This window comes from Prionailurus viverrinus, chromosome D2 (assembly GCF_022837055.1).
Source record: "Prionailurus viverrinus isolate Anna chromosome D2, UM_Priviv_1.0, whole genome shotgun sequence".
Taxonomy (NCBI): Eukaryota; Metazoa; Chordata; class Mammalia; order Carnivora; family Felidae; genus Prionailurus; species Prionailurus viverrinus.
The window spans coordinates 54939589-54966740 of NC_062571.1; the positions used below are offsets into that span (position 1 = coordinate 54939589).

At 35.7% G+C, this 27152-nt stretch overlaps 1 protein-coding gene across 5 annotated transcripts in view; it reads left to right on the forward strand.

Moving 5' to 3' along the window:
* TBC1D12 (TBC1 domain family member 12) overlaps positions 1-27152 on the forward strand; it is a 104447-nt gene that overhangs the window by 19605 nt on the left and 57690 nt on the right. For 2 of the 5 annotated variants that reach the window (XR_007145460.1, XM_047826073.1), the window contains exon 2: positions 15393-15516. The exons of 1 other annotated variant lie outside the window; for it this stretch is intronic. Coding sequence is in view for 1 of the 4 variants with exons in the window: in XM_047826073.1 (XP_047682029.1) it covers positions 15393-15516 (124 nt within the window). In the remaining 3 variants the exon portion in view is untranslated. Of the gene's footprint in view, positions 1-15392; positions 15517-18975; positions 19013-21843; positions 21882-27152 lie in introns of those variants that run through there. 2 more of the 5 variants (XM_047826074.1, XM_047826076.1) reach the window with 2 other exon arrangements.

Consider the following 27152-nt stretch of genomic DNA (forward strand, 5'->3'; position numbering starts at 1 on the left):
TCTGAATGTCTTAGGGTACTACATGGGGAATAGAGCGATGAAGATGTTCCTCATGAAGCATTTGATACATAGTGTAATTAGTATGTAACACAAAACAAAAAATATTTTTGTAAGTTTTTCTTTCCCTTTAATTCTATTCTGTTTTGCTCTCTTCCTGCAGCAAAAGAATAAAAAGATTTCTATTAGTAAAGTATTGCCCAAAACTTATATACTTTAAGATATAAGATAGGGACACCTGGCTGGCTCAGTTGATAGAGCATGTGACTTTTGATCTTGGGGTCATAAGTTCAAGCCCCACATTGGGTGTAGAGATTACTTACAAAGAAATAAATAAGATATTTAAAAAAAGAAAAGAAATAAGACCTACAATAAGGTGACTTGCTGACATGAACACAGAAGAAAGAATAAAAATAGTTTATGTTTTTGAACTTTAAATGAATAACAAGAAACATTTTTGCAAGGTCTAGAATGGAAGAGAATAGGGATGGTTGTGAAGCTCTTACAGGTCCCTAGTGATGTGACTTTGGCGAGTGATTTTGTAGGTTTTCCTGGGGTGGTAGGGTAGCACATTGAATCCTTGGGTAATTTGATGACAGCTGTAGACAGCTACCCAAGAAAAATTTACATAAGCACATTGTTTACTTCAGGTTATACACAGAGGGGCGCCTGGGTAGCTCATTTGGTTAAGCACCCAACTCTTGATTTTGGCTCAGGTCTTGATGTCATGGTTTGTTAGATCACGCCCCATGTCGGGGTCTGCAATGACAGAGCTGCTTGGAATTCTCCCCCTATCTCTCTGCCCCTCCCCTGCTCGCTCGCTCTCTCTCTCTCTCTCTCTCTCTCTCTCAAAAGAAACTTAAAAAATAAATAAATAAATAAAAAACAAATTGTGCATACTAAGAAGACTTGTGGACCTCCTCTAGCTCATTCATGTAGGGTCATTGTGATGAGAACTTTTGACCTACTTACTCTCTAAAGTCCCTAGCAGCTCTAAAATACTTAAAAAAAAAAAAATTATAATCTTCACTTTCAGCCTTAAAATTCTGTGTGGGATTTTTTTTTTTTTTTGACAAAGAGTAAATAAGACTGAATTCTTTTCTTTTTTTGATAGTTCTGATCTCTGAAAATATATAGGTTAGTCTAGCAGTGTATATTAAATAAAAATTCTGTATTTTTTGATTTATACAATTTGTAATAACAAAGACAATATCCAGAAACAGCCTGAAAAAGAAAATTCTTGGAATTAAAAAAAGCCTTAGTTATCTGGCAGAAAAAGTACTTTTTTTTTTTGCATATAGTCAGCTGAAAGTCTTTTTCAAGTGAAAAATGATTGAGGTTTGGAAAGAATGTAAGTAATCTTCATGCCAGATCTTTAATCCAAAATACTCAAGGGTAGCCAAAGTACTGAATTTTAAAGAGACAGTACTACTACTTCTTTGAATTAATTATGCAGTCAACTGTGGCATTCCATGATCACTAGATGTTTTCTTTTTGGCCTTTTATTATGCTTCAGGGAAAGTTAAGTACAAAGTCCAGGAAGTTGATGTGTTTTCAGCAGTCCAGCTTCTACTGAGACAGAGTTGGAATATAAGGTCAGGATTTCTAGTTGTTGTTGCTCTTGTTGTTGGTTTCTTTTTATTTTTTTAACATTTTATTCTTTTGATTAAAGTTGGATTCCTGTTTGGAAAAGCATTCTAACCCCTTTTCATGTACAATTCCATTTAAGTGATGATTAGAATTTAATCTAAAAAATTAAAATAGTCCTATAGATGTAAGTGTTAGGCAAAACAGTCCCCCCCCCCCCCCTTTTTTTTTTCCTGGAGCTGACATTGTGGGCAATAAGAAGATCGAGAACTTAGGTGTTCTCAGTTTTCTATAGTGTCAAATTCCATTGTCCCAGAAGCTATGGAATTTACATGGTTTTGTCTTGGGTATATAAGTGGGTTTGGCAGTTCTTGAAGACTGAAGCCCTGGAGATTTTGCTACTTTAGAAATCGTGGTGTAAGTTTTGCCCCTTAAAAAGGTTAGCTTTATCCTTTAATAAGGTGTAGCAGGCAAGGAGTCTGATTGTTTTATCATATGTTATTCTTTTTGTGTGATAAAAGAAATCTTGGAAACATGAAATACACAGGTATGTTAAGCAAATATTAATAAGTATTAATACACAAGAGTCATTCACCAACCTTTATTATGAAAGCCATGGAGAGAGAAGAGCAGACCTTTTTTTCTCTTTCTCTTCTAAAACCCACATCAGTTTTTTTCTTGGTGTGTCTCTTTTTCTTTTTTATATTTTCAGCGATATGGAAACCCTGAACTGCTGTTTCTCAACTGGTACTATTTCTTAACTGATGCAACAGATTTTCTCATTTTCTTTTTGCTAAAAAGAGCAGGCACAAATTTAGAGGAGAGAATGGAAAATAGTGTGTTTGTGTCTCTCTGTGTGTAGACAGTTGTGTGTGTGAACATAGTGTTGATTGGGGATAAGATGTCACAGACTGGGAAAAAGAAAAAAAAAAAAAAAAACCCACTCCAAACAGGAAACACATAGTTTTCTAGTGTATCTGAATAACACATGATATTTCTAGTATATCTGAAGCAATAAGATACTTTCAGGTTATAAAAACTTGACTGTCAGAATTTGGGGAGAACCAGTAAATAGCATCTCTTTATCATACTGTCTGAGTTTGGAATCGGTAGGAAAAAGAAAACACAGGACACAGACAAATGGGACCTAAAAACATCAGCTTTATGCTGATGTAATTTGTACTGAACGACGACGTGTCTTTGGCTGCAGTGTGCCTCCTAATACTTCACCTGATGGAATACTCCAGCTGGTCACTAGCACTGCAGGCCTTTCCTTTGAGGGTCAGAGGCAGGGAGCTACAGAGGAAACTTAACGTCGTGTTAGGAAAGCAGAACAAACTATCTTTGCTGTTAGCAATGTCTTTCACCAAAATTTAACCCTGCAGGTGGAAGAGTTACATAAGAGGGCAGAAAAAAGCCGGGAGTGTCCCTCCCCTTCCATCTCTCCCCTGAAACATGAAGAATACAAAATAGGAGTGACCTTTTCCTCCCAACACTGTCACATAAATATCACTCATACAGTCAACCTCTATCTCTGGAATCCAGAGAGGAGACTTGTCCTCTTTTTTTTGCGTATGTGTGTGTACTTGAACACATTTGGTTTGTTTTGCTAAGAATCTTTAGTATTGGTTTTAATTTAAGAAATTTGAATATGTTGGGGGATAGGAAAAAAGAGAACTGTGCGCGCGCGCGTGTGTGTGTGTGTGTTTAGTTTGAAAAGGTGGTGAGGAGGAACGTAGTCCCACACATTTGGATGCATTGAGACCTCAAATTCACCAGTCCCCTAGTAGTGGATTGGGGGACTATGGACGGGGCATAAGAAGAATGACAGCATATGACATATTATTTGGACTATTAATGTACCTTTTCATTGTGTTTTCCCTTAGGATTTAATAAAGTGGTATTCTTTTCCTAGACTAACCAGTAGAGCCCATTTGATCTGTAATGTGTTTTTTTTTTAAACGTTTATTTTATTTTTTTGAGACAGAGAGAGACAGAGCATGAACGGGGGAGGATCAGAGAGAGGGAGACACAGAATCTGAAACAGGCTCCAGGCTCTGAGCTGTCAGCACAGAGCCCGACGCAGGGCTCGAACTCCCGGACCATGAGATCATGACCTGAGCTGAAGTCGGCCGCTTAACCGACTGAGCCACCCAGGTGCCCCTGATCTGTAATGTTTTAATACAATTTCATGTATTTGTAACAGTTTCTTAAAATTACTTTTCATTGCAAATGTATGCCTTTTATTTACAGTTTTTGTAGCAGGGGATAACCTGAAAACCTAATCCAAAATTTCTTAGTGGCATAAGAAATTAATGTGGAACATTATCTGGTGGCCTTTCTTAGCAATTGGATACCTGTTGGCTCATCTTTCTTTTACAGAAATTTCTTATAGTAACCAGTGCTTATTGGATATGTAAACTTTGATTTGTTTTTATGATTTAATGAAAATTTAAACTTCATGCTGAACTTACTTTCATTGTAATATTATACCAGAATGTATATTAAGCCAGGCTTTCTGTTGTGGAGGCTATAAATTTATTTTGCTTTTTTCCTTTTTTATCTTTTCCAGTCATATCAAGATTCTTCAGAAACTACATCCATAGAAAGGCCTACTGTTGTTTAAGAATTTAATATTCCTTGACTTTAATTTTGGAAGTCTAAAATATCCTTGTAAATTAATTTCACATGTAAACACACAACACATCTTAACAGATTTTTTTGTGATGCAGGATACTTTCTAATGGTCTTTACAGAAAGATTCATGTATATTTGGCATTTTGGCTGTGATTTATAAAGAGTTACAGAGTTCTAATGCATAATATTAGTATGTATAGACTAGTTTTTCATATGAGAATGTGTTTGGTAGCGATTACGATACATTAATTGTAGGTACAAGTATAGAGACATGACCACCCCCAAGGGCTCTCTGTAAATCTCTGCGCTTGGAGAATTTTCTGGTCTGTGGTTATTACCCTCCTTTGGTAGAGCTACATCTTCATGTGAGGTTGTGGTCTCCTCATTCTGTTGCTCTGTCTGCATTCTCAGCCAGGTCACATTATTTGAAGCTATTTTTTACTGCATTTGAAAAAAATGCACAACCCCTTCTATTTTATGTTAGCCTGCTTTAATTATAAATGTAATTCTGCATTTCTAGGATAGAGAAAGAAATGCTGTTTTTTTTTTCCCCCTTCATAAAGCTACCTTGTTTATGCATTGTGAGGAGAGAAGCGATTTATGGGTTTTTAGATTTGAAACAAGATTGTAGTGAAAGATCTGACACTTGACACTGGACAGTGATTAGAGTTGGTGGTAGTTGTAAAAGAACAAACAAAATTTGTTGTTCGTTGTATACTTCTTTCCCCCCACAAGAGCTAATTGTTAGCATGAAGTCTTATGATCCAGTAACTATGTCAGTCTAATGATTGAGACAAAATTATATATATACGTGAATTGACCTTAAGACAAGTACTGGGGTACCTGGGTGGCTCAGTTGGTTAAGTGTCCGACTTTAGCTCAGGTCATGATCTTGCAGTTTGTGAGTTCAAGCCCCGCGTTGGGCTCTGTGCTTACAGCTCAGAGCCTGGAGCCTGCTTTGGATCCTGTGTCTCCCTGTCTCTCTGCTCCTCTCCTATTCACGCGCTCTCTCTCAAAAATAAATAAACATAAAAAGAAACTAAAAGAAAGAAGAGTACTTAAAATCTGAAATGTTTATCAGCTTCATCCCAAATAAGTGTACCTAAGTTTATGAAAAAAGTGGATGCCCAACACCATGCAGGAAAAGGCTAGTTTTATAGCTCCCCAAATGGTAGATTCAGAACATGCAGTCTTTTAACTGTTTTAGTTAGCACTCTCCAGTTACCAGGGAGTTCCAATCGAGATATTAGGTTTACATAACTTAATAAAAACTAGTATTTTTTTGACATATATGGAAGAAAATAGGTAACAGATGCATGAATTATGGCGCCCAGTGTACATTGGTGAACCCTTTGCCCAGTCTCAGAAATAGAACATTATCAATACTGTTGAAAATATTCCTATGACTGTCTTACCATCCTGTTCACCTCTAAGAGGTAACAACTAACCTGAACTCATTTGGCAATATAAGCAACAGTTTTTGCCACAACATTTTTCTTATTATTTTATTATATAGATTTTTAGCTTCAGAAAAATGGTATACTGCCTATACTCTTGTGCATCTTGCTTTTTTGTTGCCTTTTTACTTTTAATTTTTGTTTATTTATTTTGAGAGACAGAGAAAGAAAGAGAGACTGAGAGAGCATGAGCAGGGGAGGGGCCGAGAGAGAGGGAGAGAGAGAATCTCAAGGAGGCTCTGTGCTGACAGAGCTGGATCTCCCAGAACTGCAAGATCATGACCTGAGCTGAAATCAAGAGTTGGACGATTGACTGACTGAGCCACCAGATGCCCCTTGTTTGTTTGTTTGTTTGTTTGTTTTAAACTTAGCATTGTTTTTAAATGTTTATTTATTGATGAAAGAGCGCGTGAGTGGGGAAAAGGCAGAGAGAAGGGGAGATAGAGAATCCCAAGCAGGCTCTGCACTGACAGGCTGGCAGGCCCTGCGGGTCTCGAACTCATTAACTGTGAGATCATGATCTGAGCCAAAATCACAAGCTAGACACACTCAACTGACGGAGCCAGTTGAGGCGCCCCTTAGTTTGCTAATATTTTGTTTAGGATTTTTCCTCTATGTTCATGAGTTAGATTGGTCTGTTATTTTACCCTCTTAAGCTGTTCTTGCCTGGTTTTGTTACTGATTTCATATTGGCCTTACCTATATGATTAAGGATTTTTCTCTCTTTCAAGTCTCTAACGCAGTTTATACAATATTGGTATAATCTGTATCTTGAAAATTTGGTAGAACTCTCATGTAAAACTACCATGCCTGATTTTTGGGGGGAGAAATTTTAACTTTTCAGTTTTTTGAGTGAATTTGAAACTATTGATATTTTCTCTTTCTCCCAAGTCTGTTTTGATAAGTTATATTTTTGCATAGTTCTGTCCATTTTGAGAAATGTCCTCAATTATTGGCAAGGAGTTGTTTACAAATTTCCTTCCCTTTAAAAATTTTGCTGCATCTTCTCATTACTCCTAATTTATTTATTTCTATTCTTTTTCGCGTAAATCTATTTTTTGCATAAATTTGTTTTACTAAACTTGACAAAAGACCAACTTTCGGCAGTATTAGTCCTCTATATTTGATCGTTAGTTAAATAGTCTTTTAATTAACAGCTTTGTTGAGGTATAGTTTACATACCATAAAATTCACTCATAAGAGTACAATTCAGTGTTATTAAATTTATATAGTTGTACAGCCATCAGCAAAATCTAGTTGCAGAGCATTTCTATCACACCAGAGATCCTTTGTACCCATTTACAGTCAATTCTTATTCCCACCCCCAGGCAACCACTAATCTACTTTGTCCCTATAGAGTAGCCTTTTTTGCAAAGTTCATATAAATAGAACTATACATGTGGTCTCATACATCTGACTTCTTTCATTGAGCATGTTTTTTAGTTCATCCATGTTGTAGCGTGTATCAATTGTCTCATTCCTTTTTATTGCTGAATAGTATTTCATTGCATGAATGTACACATTTTGTTTTATACATTTAGTAGTTGCTGGATATTTAGCTTGTCTTCACATTTTGGCTATTAGGAATAATACTGCTGTTAACATATCTGGGCAAGCCTTTGTTTGGACCTGTGTTTCATTTATCTTGGGTAGACATCTAGAAGTAGAATTGTTGGGTTGTATGGTAACTTTATGTTTTACTTATAAAAGAAACTGCCAAATTGGTTTCCAAAATGGCTGCACTGCTAAACATTCCTACCAGCAGTGTTTTCCAAGCTTTTGCACCATTTTACATGTCCATCCGTTCCGGTTTTTTCACATCCTTTTAAACTTGTTATTATTTCTTTTTTGTTGTTGTTTTTAAATAATAGCCATTCTTAGTGGGTGCGATTGGTAGCTAATTGTGATTTATGATTTGCTCCTTCCTAATACTAGACTATGGACCATTGTTTGTGGTATTCACATATACTCCTTTTTATTGGTAGTAATGTCCCACTTTTATTTCTGCTTTTAGTGATTTGAATCCTGCCTTTTTTTTCCCTTAGTCACCTAGCTAAAGGTTTGTCAATTTGTTGGTCTTTTCAACAAGAGCTTTTAAAATTTTTCTGCTTTCTATTCTCTATTTCATTTATACCCACTTTAATCTTTATTATTTATTTCCTTATGCCAGCTTTGGGTTTAATTTGCTCTTCTTTTTGTGGTTTCTTCATGAGTGTAGTTAAGTAATTTATAAGAGATGGTTCTTTTTACATTTTTTTTAATTTTTAATTTTTTTATTTTTGGGTGGGGAGGAGCAGGAGGGCAAGAGAAGGAGAATCTTAAGTAGGCTGCATGCTCAGCATGGAGCTGGACTTGGGGCTCTATCTCATGACCCTGGGATCATGACCTGAGCCACAATCAAAAGTTGGACACTCAGCTGACTGAGCCACTCAGGGACCCTGTGTGTTGTTTTTGTTTTTGTTTTTTTAATTTTTAAAAAAATGTTTATTTTTGAGAGAGACAGAATGAGAGTGGGTTAGGGGCAGAGAGAGAGGGAGACACCGAATCTGAAGCAGGCTCCAGGCTCTGAGCTGTCAGAACAGAGTCCCAACACTGAGCCTGAACTCACGAACTGTGAGACCATGACCTTAGCTGAAGTTGGATGCTCAACCAACTGAGCCACCCAGGCGCCCCCAGTTCTTTTTTAATGTACGTGTTTACTGTAAATTTCTCCCTTAGCCGTATCACATAAGCTTGGGTATGTTGTTTGTTTCAGTTCATCTCAAGGTGTTTTCTGATTAACCTTGTGATTTTATTTTCTTTGACATACTAGTCATTTAAGACTGTTTTGTTTAATTCCCATGTATTTGGGAATTTTCAGTTTGTTTTCTGTTATTGATTTCTGGTCTCACTGTGGTTGAAAAAGATACTTTGCACGATTTCAATCTTTTTAAGCTTATTAAGACTTGTGGGTTAACATACATTTCATTCTAGAAGATGTCCTATGTGCCCTTGAGAATGTGTATTTGACTGTTTGGGTGGAGTGTGCTGTGTATGCCTTTTAGATTAATTGATTTATAATGTTTTAGTCTTTTCCTTTTTGATCTGTCTGGTTTGTTTTATGTATTATTGAAAGTAGGCTACTGATATATCCAGTACTCTAGAACTATTTCTCTGTTCAATGTTGTCAGTTTTTTGCTTCACATATTTTAGGGCTCTTGTTAGGTGAATATATAGTTATATATAGTTATATATAGTTATAGTTACATCTTGGGGTGTCTGGATGGCTCAGTTGGTTAAGCGTCTGACTTTGGTTCAGGTCATGATCTCGCGGTTCATGAGTTCAAGCTCTGCCTCGGCTCTGTGCTGACAGCTCAGAGCCTGGAGCCTGCTTCAGATTCTGTGTCTCCCTCTCTCTCTGCCCCTCCCCCACTCATGCTCTGTCTGGTTGTCTCTCTTTCTCTGAAAAATAAACATTAAAAAAATAATAATATAGGGGCACCTGGGTGGCTCAGTCAGTTAAGCGTCTGACTTTAGCTCAGGCATGATCTCGAGGTTTGTGAGTTCGAGCCCTGCATTGGGCTCTTGTGCTGATGGCTGAAGCCTGAAGCTTACTTCTGATTCTGTGTCTCCCTCTCTCTGCTCCTCCCCTGTTCATACTCTGTGTCTCTCTCTCAAAAATTAATAAACATTAAAAATAATAATAGTAAAATAATGGTTATATCTTCTTACTGGATTAAGTATTTTTTCAACATATAATGTTCTCCTTTGTCTCTAGTAACCTTTTTTGACTTAATGACCATTTTGCCTGACAGTAATGTAGCCAGTCCAGCCCTTTCTTGGTTATTATGTGCTTTCAATATAATTTTCAATTCTTTTATTTTCAACTTCTTTGTGTTTTTTTAAATGTAAAGTGAGTCTCTTGCTGTCAACTGTACTTCAGTTTTAAAAATAGTCTTTTAAAAATAAATAAAAAATAAAAATAAAAAGTAGTCTCTAAGACACATATGGATAGTTTTTAACTCAGTCTGCCAATATCTCTCTTTTGGAGGGTTTAATCGACTTAGCTTTAAAATAATTGTTGGTGAGGAAGGATTTACATCTGCCATTTAGCTATTTGTTTTCAGTATGTCTTTTATGGTTTTTGTTCATCAATTCCTCCGTTACCCCTTTTTGGCATTTAGTTGAATTTTTGTAGTGGACTATTTTGATTCCCTTTTTTCCTTTTCTGTATATTTTTAAGTTTAGTGGTAACTTTAGGGATTACACATAACATCTTAAACTTAAAACAACTTATTTTCAATAATATCAAGTTAGTCTCATTAATATACATACCCACTGCTACTACATCTGTGTCCTTCTTTCTTTATATTGCTATTGTCAGAAAGTACATTTACATTGTGTGTCCGTTAACATAAATTTATAAATACTGTTTTATATATTTGCCTTTTGAATTACATAGGAAAAAAAGTAGTGTTATAAACCAAAAATACAATAATACTGGCTTTGACGTTTACCTACGTAGCTAATTTTACAAATACTCTCTGTATTTCTTCTCATGGCTTCAGGTTGTTCTCTAGCTATTTTTCATTTCAGCCTGAAGAGTTTCCTTTTGCATATAATCTGTTGGTAATGAGCTCCTTCAACTTTTGTTCGTCTAGAAATGTCTTCATTTCTCTTTCATTCTTGAATGATGGATTTGCCACATAGAATTTTTGGTTGCTAGTTTTGTTTTGTTTTGTTTTGTTTTTTTTCCTTTAGAATTTTAAATGTTATCCCATTACTTTTTGGCCCCCAGGGTTTCTGATGAGAAATCAGTTGTTAATCTTATTGAAGATCCCTTCTTTGTGTTATCTGGTTCTCTCTTGGTGCTTTTAAAATTTTCTCTTTGCCTTTGGGTTTTAGCAGTATGACTATAATTTGTCTCAATGCGTATCTCCTTGAGTTTATTCTGCTTGAAGTTTGTTGAGCTTCTTGGTTGTGTACATTCATGTCTTTCATCATATTTGAGACATTTTTAGCCTTTATTTCTTTTTTTTTTTTCAGAGATTTTATTTATTTATTTATTTTTTTATATATATGAAATTTATTGACCAATTGGTTTCCATACAACACCCAGTGCTCATCCCAAAAGGTGCCCTCCTCAATACCCATCACCCACTCTCCCCTCCCTCCCACCCCCCATCAACCCTCAGTTTGTTCTCAGTTTTTAACAGTCTCTTATGCTTTGGCTCTCTCCCACTCTAACCTCTTTTTTTTTTTTTTCCTTCCCCTCCCCCATGGGTTCCTGTTAAGTTTCTCAGGATCCACATAAGAGTGAAACCATATGGTATCTGTCTTTCTCTGTATGGCTTATTTCACTTAGCATCACACTCTCCAGTTCCATCCACGTTGCTACAAAAGGCCATATTTCATTTTTTCTCATTGCCACGTAATATTCCATTGTGTATATAAACCACAATTTCTTTATCCATTCATCAGTTGATGGACATTTAGGCTCTTTCCATAATTTGGCTATTGTTGAGAGTGCTGCTATGAACATTGGGGTACAAGTGGCCCTATGCATCAGTACTCCTGTATCCCTTGGGTAAATTCCTAGCAGTGCTACTGCTGGGTCATAGGGTAGGTCTATTTTTAATTTTCTGAGGAACCTCCACACTGCTTTCCAGAGCGGCTGCACCAATTTGCATTCCCACCAACAGTGCAAGAGGGTTCCCGTTTCTCCACATCCTCTCCAGCATCTATAGTCTCCTGATTTGTTCATTTTGGCCACTCTGACTGGCGTGAGGTGATACCTGAGTGTGGTTTTGATTTGTATTTCCCTGATAAGGAGCGATGCTGAACATCTTTTCATGTGCCTGTTGGCCATCCGGATGTCTTCTTTAGAGAAGTGTCTATTCATGTTTTCTGCCCATTTCTTCACTGGGTTATTTGTTTTTCGGGTGTGGAGTTTGGTGAGCTCTTTATAGATTTTGGATACTAGCCCTTTGTCCGATATGTCATTTGCAAATATCTTTTCCCATTCCATTGGTTGCCTTTTAGTTTTGTTGGTTGTTTCCTTTGCTGTGCAGAAGCTTTTTATCTTCATAAGGTCCCAGTAATTCACTTTTGCTTTAAATTCCCTTGCCTTTGGAGATGTATCGAGTAAGAGATTGCTACGGCTGAGGCCAGAGAGGTCTTTTCCTGCTTTCTCCTCTAAGGTTTTGATGGTTTCCTGTCTCACATTTAGGTCCTTTATCCATTTTGAGTTTATTTTTGTGAATGGTGTGAGAAAGTGGTCTAGTTTCAACCTTCTGCATGTTGCTGTCCAGTTCTCCCAGCACCATTTGTTAAAGAGGCTGTCTTTTTTCCATTGGATGTTCTTTCCTGCTTTGTCAAAGATGAGTTGGCCATACGTTTGTGGGTCTAGTTCTGGGGTTTCTATTCTATTCCATTGGTCTATGTGTCTGTTTTTGTGCCATAGCCTTTATTTCTTAAACAGTTTTTTCTGCCCCTCTGTTTTTCTCTTCTCCTTCTGGGACTCTTATGGTACATGTGTATGTGTTTACATTTGATAATGTCCCATAGGTTACTCAGGGACTGCTCTTTGTTATTCTTTCTCTCTCTCTCTCTCTCTTTTTTTTTTTTTTTTTTTTGAGGGCACAAGTGAGCAAGGGACAGAGAGGGAGAGTGAGAGAAAGGGAGAGAATCCCATGGAACCTGAAGCAGAGCTCAAGCTCCTCTGAAGTGGGGCTTGAGCTCACCCAAGGCAGGCCTCGAACTCAAGAACTATGAGATCATGGACTGAGCCACCCAGGGACTTGTCTTCTTTTCTTTTTTAAGTTCATTTATTTTTGAAAGAGAGAGAGCATGAGTGAGCACACATGGGCAGAGAGAAAGGGAGAGAAAGAATCCCAAGCAGGCTCCATGCTGTCAGTGTGGAGCCAGATGCGGGGCTCAATCCCATGAACCATGAGATCACAACCTGAACCAAAACCAAGAGTTGAATGCTTAACTGACTAAGCCACCCAAGCACCCCAACACTGGATAATTTCAATTGTCTTATCTTCCCTTCCCATTTGTTCATTCTTTCTTCTGCTTGCCATAATCTGATGTTGAACTCCACTGTGAAACTTTTCATTTTAGTTATACAAATTTTCAGCTCCAGAATTTGTTTGGTTCTTTTTTATAATACTTTTTCCTTATTAATATTCTTATTTTGTTCATACATTCCCCACCCCACCCCCATTTCTTTGTGGTTTCCTTTAGCTTCTTGGGTATATTTAAGACAGCTAATTTAACATCTTTGAGTAGTAATTCCACTTTCTGGACTTTCTCTGGTATGTTTGTTACCAGATCCTCTCTTTTCTGTAAATGGCTCTTTGTGTGTATTGTAATTTTTTGTTGAGAGCTGGACATTTTGATTATTGTAATGTAATTCTATAAATCTGTTACTCTTCAGTGATTGCTGATTTTGCTTGTTGAGTGGTAGAGTCATCCAGTTATGATATTTCTAAACTATTTTGCTAAGTGTATAATCCTTTTTTTTTAAATTTTTTTTATAACGCTTATTTATTTTTGAGACAGAGAGAGACACAACATGAATGGGGGAGGGGCAGAGAGAAAGGGAGACGCAGAATTGGAAGCAGGCTCCAGGCTCTGAGCCATCAGCCCAGAGCCCGACGCGGGGCTCAAACTCGCGGACCGCGAGATCGTGACCTGAGCTGAAGTCAGACACTTAACCGACTGAGCCAGCCGCGTGCCCCAAGATATCAAATATTTAAATTAATAGGCTATCCTTTGAGGCTTGAAATTGCATGTTATAAATATACCACTCCTCCAACCTAGATCTTATTTTTTTTTAACGTTTATTTTTGAGAGAAAAAAGCATGAGTGGGGGAGGAGCAGAAGGAGAGGCAGAGAGAATCCCAAGCAGGCTGCACACTGTCAGTGTGGAGCCTAATGCTGGGCTCGAACCCACAAACCATGAGATCATGACTTGAGCCGAAGTCAAATGTTTAACTGTCTGAGCCACCCAGACACCCCTCCAACCTAGATCTTATTAAGTGGAAAATTGAGTCACTCGATATTGTCCCTGAGATGAAACTTCCAGAGTACTCTAGGTAGAAATTACTCTACATTTTTGTCAGTTCACCTCCATGGCACACCCAAGAAAATGAGAGTGTCTCTTTAACTTATTATGGATTAATTATCCTACATTCTTTTGTAGGAGCTCATTTTTACCTTTCTAAACTTGAAGAATAGCTTTAACATTATGCTTTAAAATCTAAACTACTTCTTATTACAGTATTGTTTTTTTAAATAACATATATGATGGTTTGTACATAAACCAAGTTATTTAGGACTTCAGATAATCTGTAACTATTACTGTATGTAAATTAAAATTTTTCTTAATGACTATTTATATCACAGCTTATAAAAAGGGTTCCTATTCAGTTGGATTCATCAGTACCTTTCTGAGGGTGCCCTGGTCATGCTTTATTGATGGATACATATATTAAATATCAGTCCTGCTTACGTGTACAAAATATACTTAATTTGGTTGGTAAGTACCTGGAGATAGATAAAAATTTGATCCTTGTGCAGGTTTTCTTTAGACTTAAGTGAGAGATACACTTTCTTCCTTGGCTGTATATCGACTCTTTGGCAATAAGCTTTCTAGTATGTACCTGCCATAAGAAAACAATTTATATAAACCTGTATTATAGCAGTGGAGGATCATTAGATGACCTTTTATTGCAACAATAACAAATTGTTACTGAAAATAATTAGTATTTTCCCAACAATCTGTTTACAGGTTCTCTCTAACTTTTTTTTTCTCAAATTCTTGACTTTTATTGTCAAGTACACATACAGTCAATTCTAGTATTCTTTGTAGTTGACTCAAAGCAGATGTTTCCATTTTATTTAAAGTTGTCATTTTCTACAGTTCCCAATTTGTTTATCTAGTATTTTTGTTGATGATTTTTCTAATATTTCTTTATAAGTCAGGTATTCTTAATTCAGCTTATTAGTCTAATAGTAGTGTAAGTAGTAGAGATACAGTAAAACCTTTGTTTACAAGCATAATTCATTCTGGAAACATGCTTGTAATCTAAAGCACTTGTATATCGATGTGAATTACAAGAACCATTGGCTCAGTGGTGATCATTTGACATTCGACGTCACATACCACTCCTGTTGCAAGCCATCGCTCATTTATCAAGTTAAAATTTATTAGAAATGTTTGCTTGTCTTGTGGAACACTTGTAGAACAAGTTACTTGCAATCCAAGGTTTTATGGTAATTTCATTTGGGGTGCCTGGCTGGCTCAGTCAACCGAGCATGCAATCAAGAGATCTCAGGGTTGTGAGTTTGAGCCCTGCATTGGATGTAGAGATTACTTAAAAATAGAAAATCTTAAAAAAATTTTTTTTTCATTTAAAAGTATTTTGTATTTGTCTTGGGAATAAATATACTTCAAAAAAATTATTAAAGGGTGCCTGGGTGACTCAGTTGGTTAAGCGTGACATCAGCTCAGGTCATGATCTTGCAGTTAGGGAGTTTGAGCCCTGCATTTGGCTGTGTGCTGACAGCTCAGAGCGTGGAGCCTGCTTTAGATTCTGTGTCTCCCTCTCTCTCTGCCCTTTCCCCCATCCCCTCAAAAATAAACATTAAAAAAAATAAAAAATAAAAAAACATTAAGTAGTACTCTGGTTACAAAAAACACAATTCATGTAACTTTTTCTGTTTCAGAAACCTTTTTCCAAAAAGGACAAAGGAACTCAAATCAGTTGTCCATAGTGCTCCTGGTTGGAAATTATTTGGTAAAGTCCCTCCCAGAGAGAATCTTCAGAAAACTTCCAAAATCATTCAACAGGTAAGTACTAATATTGCCATGTGGTTTGTCTTAGCTTTTGAAGTATTTTTTTCTTGATAATCATATTACACTTTCATTCATATTTTTCTACATGTAAAATTTGAGGATTATTGGCTATTTGTAGTAACCTTAAATCTTTTTACAAAACATGCACATATTTTCAGTTATGTTTTATGGTACAGTGATTTTTTTTTTTCCTACTTATTCCTTGGATAGCTTTTTGGTTTTTTGTTTTGTTTTTCTTCTTAGCTAAGCACTCTTACCACATATTCTGACTTCTAATTGAACATTGTGGTGTTTGCCAGTGGCACAGATTTTATGGATATAGGGAGATGTCAATTGATAAAATCATAGAAAGCAAAAACTGAGTAGATTTTGAGGTTGAACTTTGTCTTTGGTCACTTTTCTGGTGTTCTACCTAAACCAAGGACTTTGTGAAATAAGTGGGTGTGTAATCTGTTTCTAGTAACTTAGGAGCCAGTTCTTCTAATAGCTGTACTAATATCCATATTCTGAAGTTCTTAAGAATTTCGGATCTCAGGCTTCTGGGTGGCTCAGTCACTTACGCATCCAACTCTTGATCTCAGCTCAGGTCTTGACCTCAGGGTGGTAAGTTCAAATCTGGTGTTGGGCTTCACGCTGGCCATGAAGCCTACTTAAAAAAAAAAAAAAAAATGAATTTCAGATCTAATTTGTCTCCTGAACTAGTGTTTCATTAGTATTAGGAGATCAGTGAGGCTGGAAAGCAGTGAGTCTAGATCAGTTGCAGACATTTTTAAGTTCCTAGAAGTTGTTGCTCAGAAGACGATATGTACGTAATACATTTCCTGTTTCCTCTTTCAGATTCAACACAACAAGTATGTATAAAAATTATTACATTAAGACAATAATCATCATTCAAATTGGAAAAAATATCTTCCATTAAGGATTTAATAGTATTCCTTTTATTGCTCAAAGAAAAACTGGTTTCCCAAGTAATATAAGAAAATAATTTTTAGATCTTTACAAACATTTGTTATAGTTAATTTTATTTACAGTTAAAATACTGACTAGTTTATATAGCTGCTGGGACTTGAAACTGTAGTTTGTGTTTTCCAAGCTGTGAGCCCAAGCACCCCATGTGCTGCAGCTTAGGCACAGCGAAACTGTGGCTGACTCCGTGATTACTCTACATTTGTTGGATACAGTGCAGACTGTTAGCTTGAGATTGTACACAGTTTCAACATTAAATGGCATCATATCTTTGTGAATCTGGTTTTTCTAAGACTGCTGTAATGAAAATCAGATACTGGGCAAAAATCAGTGTTTAACAGGAAATGAGCGTGATCATGTCCAATTTGATTTCAAAGTTTGTGAAATGATACAGTGCACAACAAGCATACATTTACAATTAGTAATTAATTGTGGTTATTTAAGAATGAAACCTTTTTTCCTTTAATTTATGTGTATTGTGTTTTCAAATGGCTACAAAGTGTTAGGACATAAATCCTTATTAAATTGTTAGACATACCTAGAATGATTTAAGTATTTCTGTTGGTTTAGGGGGAGCCATGAAAAAACTAATGGTACGCTAAGAGCACTGTTAACCAAGAAAGTTTGGAAATCTTTGCTATCTCGACATCTTAAATTTTAACTTTTTGTAAAGTCTGAAAGTAACTTCTCTTGTCTAGAGTTTTCCAGAAGACCAAGTTCGCCCTCTAGAGGCAAAACAGTGGTCTTGCTATTGAAGGTTTGTATTTTTGACTTTATGGTAGTTTACCTTAAATATGCATGTGCATACTTTTATCTTCATGTACGCAAACATTCTGCGATAGGTCTCTAAATAAATTACTGGTTGGATAATTATCTGTTTACTTATATGTTGTATACTTTTAGTCAGCTATTTTCATTTTGGAAAGCTAAGGTGTCATATTCTGTCTTTTTCATATATATTCTGTGAAAATTTGATGAGTGGTTAGGAAAAGAACAACTTTTCATATGGGAAGAGGGAGTGGAGTTGAAATGCAGTTGCTCTCCTCTCTAGTCCTTTGTCTGGCTTTTTACAGATGCTAGCTGCTCCTTTTAACTTTTGACCTTTCCAGCGATGAGTAGGTACTATTGTGTATTTTGGCCTTTTTAATGGTTGGTGGTTTTCTGGGAGGTATGGTGGGTCATGAAGTCTTTGTTCTTCATAATAAGAAAAATATGTGTCCACCCTCAAAATATGTGTCTCCCATGTGATTGAACCTGTTTCTGCCTCTCCCTTTTTGCTTTCTCTTTCTCTTTCTCTGTATGTCCTTTACTCCCCATCTGTCTGAGTTTGCTGTCCTCTTCCCTGCAGTTGTCGTTTTCAAGGTGGGCATGATTTTCTTTATTGGTAACAGCACATTTATAACTTTGTGTCTCTGTTCCTGCTTGAAAACGTGTTTTCTCAGCCGTGACTTTTAAACTCTGTAAAACATGAATATAAAAATATATTTGAGCCCCTTTACCATGTACTCCTTTTGAACGGATATTATATGTTTGGAGCCAGAAATCAAAAATGAAGATATCAGTAAAGCCATGAAGAATGTTAGGACACATCTTTCATGTTTTAAGGTAGGGCCTTATGCTATTCAGGCTGTAGAAAATGAAGGTAGCTAGTAATTGCAGTGTAAAAGTGCCTGAAAAAGTGAGTCAATGCTAAAAATTCAAAGGAAAAATACATTCCTTTGGGCTTTTTAAGCATTCCTTACTTGCTTTTTGAATGTGGCAAAATAGTAAGATTTATTGGGAGATTAAAATAGTAGTATTTCATAGTATATATATATTTTTAAAGCAGATATTCAGAAGGGAGTTGCTGTATTCTTGAGTATGAATGTTATTGGGCCAGAATTTTCTTTCTGGTAGAAAGACATCTATAAGATTATAAAGAAACTATATAGAAAAAGTAAAGGTTTGATTTACAAAGTTTTTTTCTTCCTTAATAATTACACATGATTACATTCTTTATAAAACATAAATCATTATAGGAAGATATGTTTCATTTCACTTTCCCTTCACATTTTTAGGCCTTTTAAAATTTTTGTATGGAAGCACATATAATTATTTTTGTGTGTATATATTTATATATATATATGGTGTTATATATATTTTTATAACTCATTTCAAGAATAGAATGTCACTATATATATAATTTTTTTTGCCTTATTTAACTTCATATGTTTTGCACCTACAGCTTTTCAGAGATACATGAACTTCATAAGTGAAAGATATTTGTAGATTAAGTATTTTTTTTTAATTTTATTCTTCTAGTAAATTTATTAAAGGTCTGATCAATTTTAGTGCTTTTCCTTTAACATAAAGCAACATAAAAATCATTTTAGGATACTAGCAAAGTCAAACTGACCCAAGTTTGGCATTTAACTTGAATCAATTCCCAAATCACATGAATATTCATAATATTATTTTATGAGGATTATCACATGTGTTCTCTTGTAGGTGTGAAATTCCTGCTTGTGGCCTTTTGAACCTGTTGGTGAGCCATGTTAAAAATTGCATTATTAATTATAAATAGTATTTCAGTTATATTGTGATTCAATTGACCTGTTTTTGGTTTTCCTAAATTAATAGGCCAAAGTTGGAATATAGCTACATAGCTTGTCTTATGACCTCCAAACTGCAAGTAAGAATGATTACAAATGAGCCATGTTATGTATAATTGTAACATGATTGCATAGTAGATTGAATATACCCCATTTATGTCAAACTGACAGTATTTTAGTAGAAAGTGACCTTTTGTTGCTAGACACTTTTATATTGGCATCTTTAAGGAGAAAATAAGATTGTAGTATTTAGATGATGATTCTAGTTTTTCATCACTCATGTCTTTTTCTGAGTGAAGTTTTAGTTGGATGGTTGAATCACTTTTATATAACTTTTGACAGGTCAGGGAAAAAGGTTTTAAGACACTAACGAATTTCTTAATCTGAGCATCTGAAAGTCTAAAAGAATAGGTTACTCTCCTCAGTTCAACCTTTGCCTTTGAAACGTTTTATTGCAGGAACAATAACATTATGGAAAGGACTAGAATATGTGAGCTTTGTGAGCAGTACTTAAATATATAACATTGTGAAAGTGTTAGAGCTTAATATTCTGGTTAATAATTTTATTGGTGTGTATAGCATTAGAATATTTGAAAACAATTTGTTGGCTTTAATTATGCTTAAACATAGATACCTTTGGTGTATAATTTGAGTAGTTCATAAAGTACCTATCTCCTTTGTGGTTAAATTGTAGAGGAACTGGACTATATGCAGAATTTATTTTTGAAAAATCCTTAAAATTGTTACACCCTTGTGTTTTATTTTCACCTTTATTTATCTAATGTAATGTCACCTTGAGAAGGTAGTGAATAACTACCTTTCCAGCTGCATGTATTCTTTATTTTATAGTTAATGATAAATTATTAGGTCTTTTTTATGTGTGAATAAATTGATTTTATAAAAGCTAATTTGTATGGTCTGAAAATTGAGAGAGGAATTCATAATAGCTCAGCCTCTGCTTCTTGGAGAGGAGAAAAGCATAAGCCCTAAGAGAGAAGCTTATGTTAGTTAAAGAAAATTAAAAGAATAAAAGCAGTAAGTTCTCACAAATTGAATAGGGTAGGATTTGGGGAAAATTTTTTTTCTATTATCAGAGAAATAGACTTGGGAAGAGGTTATAGTCTGTAAATACTGACTACCTGTTATTTGATTCTGTAAATACAGTTTGAATATCAAAGTTATATTAAAAGTTATACTCATTCTGTCTTTATGTCAGAATTGTATATTATGTTAGGCATCAAATTAGACTAAACAAAATTGTGCTAATAACTACCAAAATAAAGCTTACTGAGGCATTCCTGTATGCAAAAGGGCAATGAAATGTATTACCCCAAGGTTTCATTTAAGCTTGAATTATGGGGCAGATTTTATTTCTGCTAATTCACAGCTTCTGGAATAAAATTTAGAATCAGCAAAAGCATCATAATTGGCTTTATCCTCTTTACTCCGTGCATGATGGTTTCCCTAGCTCTTGGATTAAGTTGTTGTGTGAGAGAGCCTCTTTATCTTGGGTACACATGTAGAGATGTCCACATGGGGAGTTACTTCCATTTCTAAAGTATTATTTTGGCTGTCTATAAACTGTTCACAGCATACTGAAACATGAGGGTTTATTTGGCGATGCAGTTTTAACATTAACTCCTTTAGGAGAGGTGTTCTCACTGTCTACTGAAACTCAAAGTCAAGTCAGTTTATGTGTCAGGCTGTTTTGGTTTTCATGTTGTCTTTGGAAGAGAAGCTCCTATTTTATTTTTCTTCTCCCCAGTTCCAGTATTTTTCTTCTTTAAGAAGCTATTCAGAGACTCCTGCCACCCTCCCTTTGAACCCATAGTCTGATCTTTTCTCACATTTCCATCCTAGTACACCTTCCTTCTGGTAGAACCCTTTAGCTACAGAGCCCAAGGCATTAGAGTGTGGCAGAATACCATTCTGCTGCCAGCTCTCACCATGTGACCTCATGTTAGCAAACTCTAAGCATTTTCTCTAGCAGAAATTGAAGAACAAAATTCTTGAACTGATTCTAGATTCTTCTCTAAAATTGGCTTTTATTTCAATACATATATAATTTATTTGACTTACATTGACTGTGTATAATACAATAGGTATGGTTCAGGCTCTTGGGATAGAAGTAAATGTGAGTCCTAGCCTTTAAATTATTCCGTATAACTGTGGGGGCGGGGGGAAGCAAAGCTTCCTCTGTAATTTTAATGATGTTGAGTGCTGTAGTAGAGTTGTGAACAAAGTATGAAGAGTATATATGAAAGAGTAATTAATTTTGCTCAGGGATGACCTAGGAATTGTGTTCTGAAGTGTAGTAGGTAGACAAGATGGGGAAAGCCATTCCAGAAAGAGGAAATTGAATGAGCAAGCAGGAATGCACAAGACTTGTTAATAGGCTAGTATATCCAGGATATAGGGTAGATTGTGAAAGGTCATTAGCCACCAGATTAGAGAATTGGGTTTTATCCAAAATAATTTTAAATAAGGTACTGAGACACCAAACTCATACATTAGGAAAGAAATTCTGGAGGCATTATAGAAGCTAAATTAGAAAAGAGTGAGTTGCCAAACAAGGGCTTTAAGATTTATTTTAATAGTCTATGATTCTGGTTCCTAAATACAGTGGATTACCTAGAGAATGTACCAAGAATATAGCCCCATACATTGAGTTCCTAATGTCAGATTTGTGTTTTTCATTTCTTGTGTTTCTGGTTGGTTCTTTTTCAAATCTGCTATATCACTTTTTACAGTTTACAGTTCCCTGCTGAAATTTCAAGCTTGGCCTTTATCTCCTTAAACATAGTAAGTATAGTTGTTTCATAGCCTGTGTCTGATAACTCCAGTGTCTGGAAATTCTATAGGTCTGTTTGTATTGAAAATCATTTCTGCTAGTTTTTGTTAGATGCTGTTTTATCTCTGTGTGTGCCTAGTTACCTTTGCTTGGGTCCTGGATATAATATTTGAAACACTGTATGTAAAAAACAATTTGAAGGCTAAGGTGGTATCATCCTTGAGAGATTTGAATTTATGTCTCTCAAGTACCTGATGGCACTAGCTATTTAGTTTTTTCATTCATCAAGACGAGGCAGAGTTCTGATCCAGTCTGTTTTGGACATTTTTCTTACTGAGTTGAAAAAGTTTTTTGATTGTTAAACCAACTTATTCCTGGGATAAACTCCCAATTAGCCACAGTTGTTACCCATTTGGTGTATTGCTGGATTTCATTTACATATGTATTTCTTAAATTGATAAACTACTTTTTGAATAGTTTTGGATTCATAGCAAAATTGAGCAGAAAGTACAGAGAGTTCCTATATATGTCCTGTCCAGACACATGCACAACCTCTCCCTCTGTTGACATCCTGTACCACAGTGTGGTACATTTGTTACATTCAGTGACTCTACACTGACCCATCATAATCACCCAAAGTTATAGTTTACATTAGGGTGTACTCTTGGTGTTGTATGTTCTATGGGTTTTGACAGATGTATATATTGACAGATGGAATATTTTCACTGCCCTAAATGCTCTCTGCTCTGCCTGTTCGTCCTAACCAGCACGCCAACCCCTTGGCAACCAGTTATCTTTTTATTGTCTCCATAGTTTTTCCTTTTCCAGAATGTCGTATGATTGGCATCATTCAGTATGCAGCCTTTTCAGTTTGGCTTCTGTCACTTAGCAATATGCATTTTAGTTTCCTTCATGTCTTTTCATTGCTCAGTAGCTCATTTCTTTTTAGTGCTGAATAATACTCAATTGTGTGCATGTGCCATAGTTCATTTATCTATTGTCTGGATGTACCATAGTTCGTTTACTTACTGAAGGACGTTTGGGTTGCTCCCAAGTTTTGGCAATAATGAATAAAGCTGCTGTAAAACATCCATGAGCAGGGTTTTTTTTTTTTTTTTCGGTTTTTTTTTTTTAATGGGTATAAGTTTTCATTTCATTTGGGTAAATGCCAAGGATTCCGATTGCTGGATCAATATGGTAAGAGTTATGTTTAGTTTTGTAATAAACAGCCAAACTGTCTTCCAAAGTGGTTATACCATTTTGCATTCCCATCAGCAGTGAGTAAGAGTTCCTTTTGCTCCACATCCTCACCAGCATTTGGTGTTGTCGGTGTTTTGGATTTTGACCATTCTAGTAGGTGTGCGGTGGTATCTTACTGTTATTTTAACTTGCAGTTCTCTAGTAGCATATGAGATGGAACATCTTTTCTTATGTTTACTTGTTATCTGTATATCTTCTTTAGTGAGGTATCTCTTGAGATCTTTTGCCATTTTTTAATTTGGTTGTTCATTTTATAACAATAAGAACAACTCAATAGACAAATTTTAAGAGTTTTTTGTTTATTTTGGCTAAATATGCTGTTCTTTATCAGAGGTATCTTTTGCAAGCATTTCCTGCCAGTTTGTGGCTTGTCTTCTCATTCTCTTACATCATCTTTTACAGAGCAAAAGTTTTTCATTTTAATAAAGCTTGCTTCTCAATGATTTCTTTCATGGATTGTGCTTTTGGTGTTATAGCAAAATAAAATCATTACCATGACTAAAGTCATTTACATTTTCTTCTGCCTTCTAGGGAGTTTTATAACTTTTTCTTTTACATTTATGTCAAGTTACTTTTTGTGAATAGTGGAAGGTCTGTGTCGACATTCATTTTTTTGCATGTGGATATCCGGTTATTCACTGTTTGTTAAGAAGACTTTGTTTGATTGTGTTGCCTTTGCTCCTTTATCAAAGATTAGTCAACTATTTTTGTGGGACAATTTCTAGACTGTTTCTTCTGTCTCATTGATCTGTCTCTGTCAATACCACACTATCTTTCTTGATTATTGTCGCTTTCTTATAAGTCTTGAAGGCAGGTAGTATGAGTCTTCCAACTTTATTCTTCTTCAGTACTGAGTTTGCGATTCTGGGTCTTTTGCCTCTACATATAAACTTCAGAGTCACTTTGTTAATATCCACAAAATAACTTGCCAGGATTTTGAGTGAGATTGTGTTCAATCTGTAAATTTGGGAAGAATTGACATCTTGGCAATACTGACTCTTCCTAACTATAAATAAACATGGCATATCTCCCCATTTACTTAGTTCTTCTTTGATATCTTTCATCAGAGTTTTGTAATTTTCCCCATGTACATCTTGTACATATTTTATTAGATTTATACCTAAGTATTTCATTTCCTTGGATACTAATGTGTTAATGTGTTTTAATTTTTAAATTCCATTTTTTTATTGCTAGAACATAGGGAAGCAATTGACTTTCATTGTATCCTACAACCTTGCTATAATCTCTTGTTCTAGGCATTGTCTATTCTTTCAGATTTTCTACAGTGATGATCTTTTAAAAATTTCATTAGTGGTTTCCCTAGAGTTTGCAATATGATTTTATTTCCTGCTAGTCCAAGTTCATTTTCAAGGAACACATACTATTTCACAAATAGTGCCAAGTACTTTATCATATAATCAAATCCCTCCCTTCCATCCTTTGTATCATTGCTGTAATTCATTTCATTTATATATGACTATATATACTTAAAGATGTATGTGTATATACACACACAAATATACATATTTATAAATACAGATGTAATTGGATATGTCATTATTTTGAACAAGCTGTTATCTGTTAGATCAGTTAAGAATGATAAAAATAATAAATTTTTATAGTATTTTTTAATGTTTATTTTTAAGAGAGAGAGACACACAGAGCACAATCGGGGGAGTGGCAGTGAGAGAGGGAGACACAGAATCCGAAGCAGGCTCCAGGCTCTGAGCTGTCAGCACAGAGCCCAACGTGGGACTCGAACCCGTCAACCATGAGATTACAACCTGAGCCAAAGTCAAACGCTTAACTGACTGAGCCATCCAGACACCCTTAAAAATAATAATTTTTATTTTACCGTTATATATTCCTTCCTGATGCTCTTCCTTTCTTTGTATACAAACAAGTTTCTGATCTATATCATTTTCCTCCTCTCTAAAGAGCATCTTTTAACATTTCTTGCAAGACAGAGCTTATTGATAACAAATTCCTTTAATTTTTGCTTGAAAAAGTCTTTATGTCTCTATTTCTTTAATTTCCTTTTGAAAGATCATTTAGCAGAATACAAAATTTAGGTCGTTGCATTTTTTGTTCCAACACTTTAAATATTTCTTTCTTCTTGCATTATTTCTAAGAAGTTGAATATAATTCTTTCCTTCTTTATAGGGAAAGAGGCTCCCCCCCAACCCCCTCAGTGATTCTTTCAAGATTTTTTCTTTATGTTTGGTTTTCTGTTGTTTAAATATGATCTGCCTATGTATAGTTTCTTAGGCATTTATTCTGCTTGGTGATCTGTAGTTTGGTGTTGACATTAATTTGGGGAAATTCCTAGTTATCATTGTTTCAAATATTGCTTCTCCTTTTTTCTCTTCTCTCTTCTTTTGATATTCCCATTATACATATATTATATACCTTTTGTAGTTGTTCTGTAGTCCTTGGATATTCTGTTGAGTTTGTTTTTTCCAGTCTTTGTTTTTTTGTTTTTGTTTTTGTTTTTTGGTCAGTTTTGGAGGTTTCTATTAAGATATCCTCAGGCCCCGGGGCGTTTGGGTGGCTCAGTCGGTTGAGCATCCGACTTTGGCTCAGGTCATGATTTCATGGTTTGTGAGTTCAAGCTCTGTATCGGGCTCTGTGCTGACAACTCAGAGCCTGGAGCTTGCTTGCTTCAGATAATGTGTCTCCCTCTCTCTCTGTCCCTCCCCTGCTTGTGCTCTGTCTCTCTCTCTCTCAAAAATAAACATAAAAAGCAAAATCCTCAAGCCCAGAGATTCTTTCCTCAGCTGAGTCCCATCTACTTATCAGCCTATTTAAAGCATTCTTCATTTCTGTTGTAGGGCTTTAAAAAATGTTTTTATCTCTAGCATTTCTTTTTCATTCTTTCTTAGAGTTTCCACTTCTCTTACATTGCCCATCTGTACTTGCATGTTGTCTACTTTTTTTCATTAATATCTTTACCATATTAGTCATAGTATTTAAAAAGTCTTTGCCTACTGCCTCCAACATTCCTGCTATATCTGACTCTGGTTCTGATGCTGCTTCAGCTTCTTTAAATTGTTTTTTTTGCCTTTTATTTTGCCTCATAATTTTTTGTTGCACAGTGGACACAATGTTCTAAGTAAAAGGAACTGTAGTAAATAGACCTTTAGTAATGTAATAGTAATATGGTTTGGGGAGGGAAAGTTCTATACTCTTAAGATTAATTAGTAGTCTTTTGGTGATCTGGTGTGTTTTTGGATTCTGAACTTGACCAGTACGTCTTAGTATCTGTCCCTGCTTAGGTGAGAGAGGATGGCCAGAGTGGGCTGGAGTTGGGTGTTTCCTTTCCCTTAGGTAAGTTAGGCTGTGGTAAGATAGTTTCTCCTGAAAACAGGCCTTGTTAAGGAAAACAGATGCTCTAGAGTATTTCAGAATAGTTCCTTTTCCCTGCTACTGCTAGAAGCCTGAGGGCATTTTTCTCTGATATTGACAGTGAGGACTTGGTAGAGTTCCTTTAGAGGTAAAACTCACAAAAGTATGTGAGATTGGGTCCTCTTGGAGTTTTAGTTCTTGCCCTGTCCACATTGAGCTTCCAGGAATTTTTCAATGACAGAATTATAGTTCATGTTTTCCAACTCTGGCATTTGTTCCCACAGAGGTTTTTGCTCATGGTTTTCTGTCACGTTTCTGTATATCCACCTATCTGTCTCCATATTTTGGTCACACTTTGCCCTGTGACCTGACTTCTCTGATGGCTCTAAGAAAAATCAATAATTTTTTTAGTTTGTTTGACTTTTTTATTTTTAGAATGGAGTGGCAGCTTCTAAGCCTCTTACATGCTGGACCAGAAACCACAAGTCAATTTGCTAATCATTTTCATTTGAGATACTGGTCTATAATTTTTTTTTTATGTTTATTTTTGAGAGAGAGAGACAGACAGAGCTGAAGTGGGGAAGGGGCAGAGAGAGAGACCTAGAATTCGAAGCGGGCTCCAGGCTCTGAGCTGTCCTTACAGAACTGATGTGGGGCTCCAACCCATGAGCTGCAAG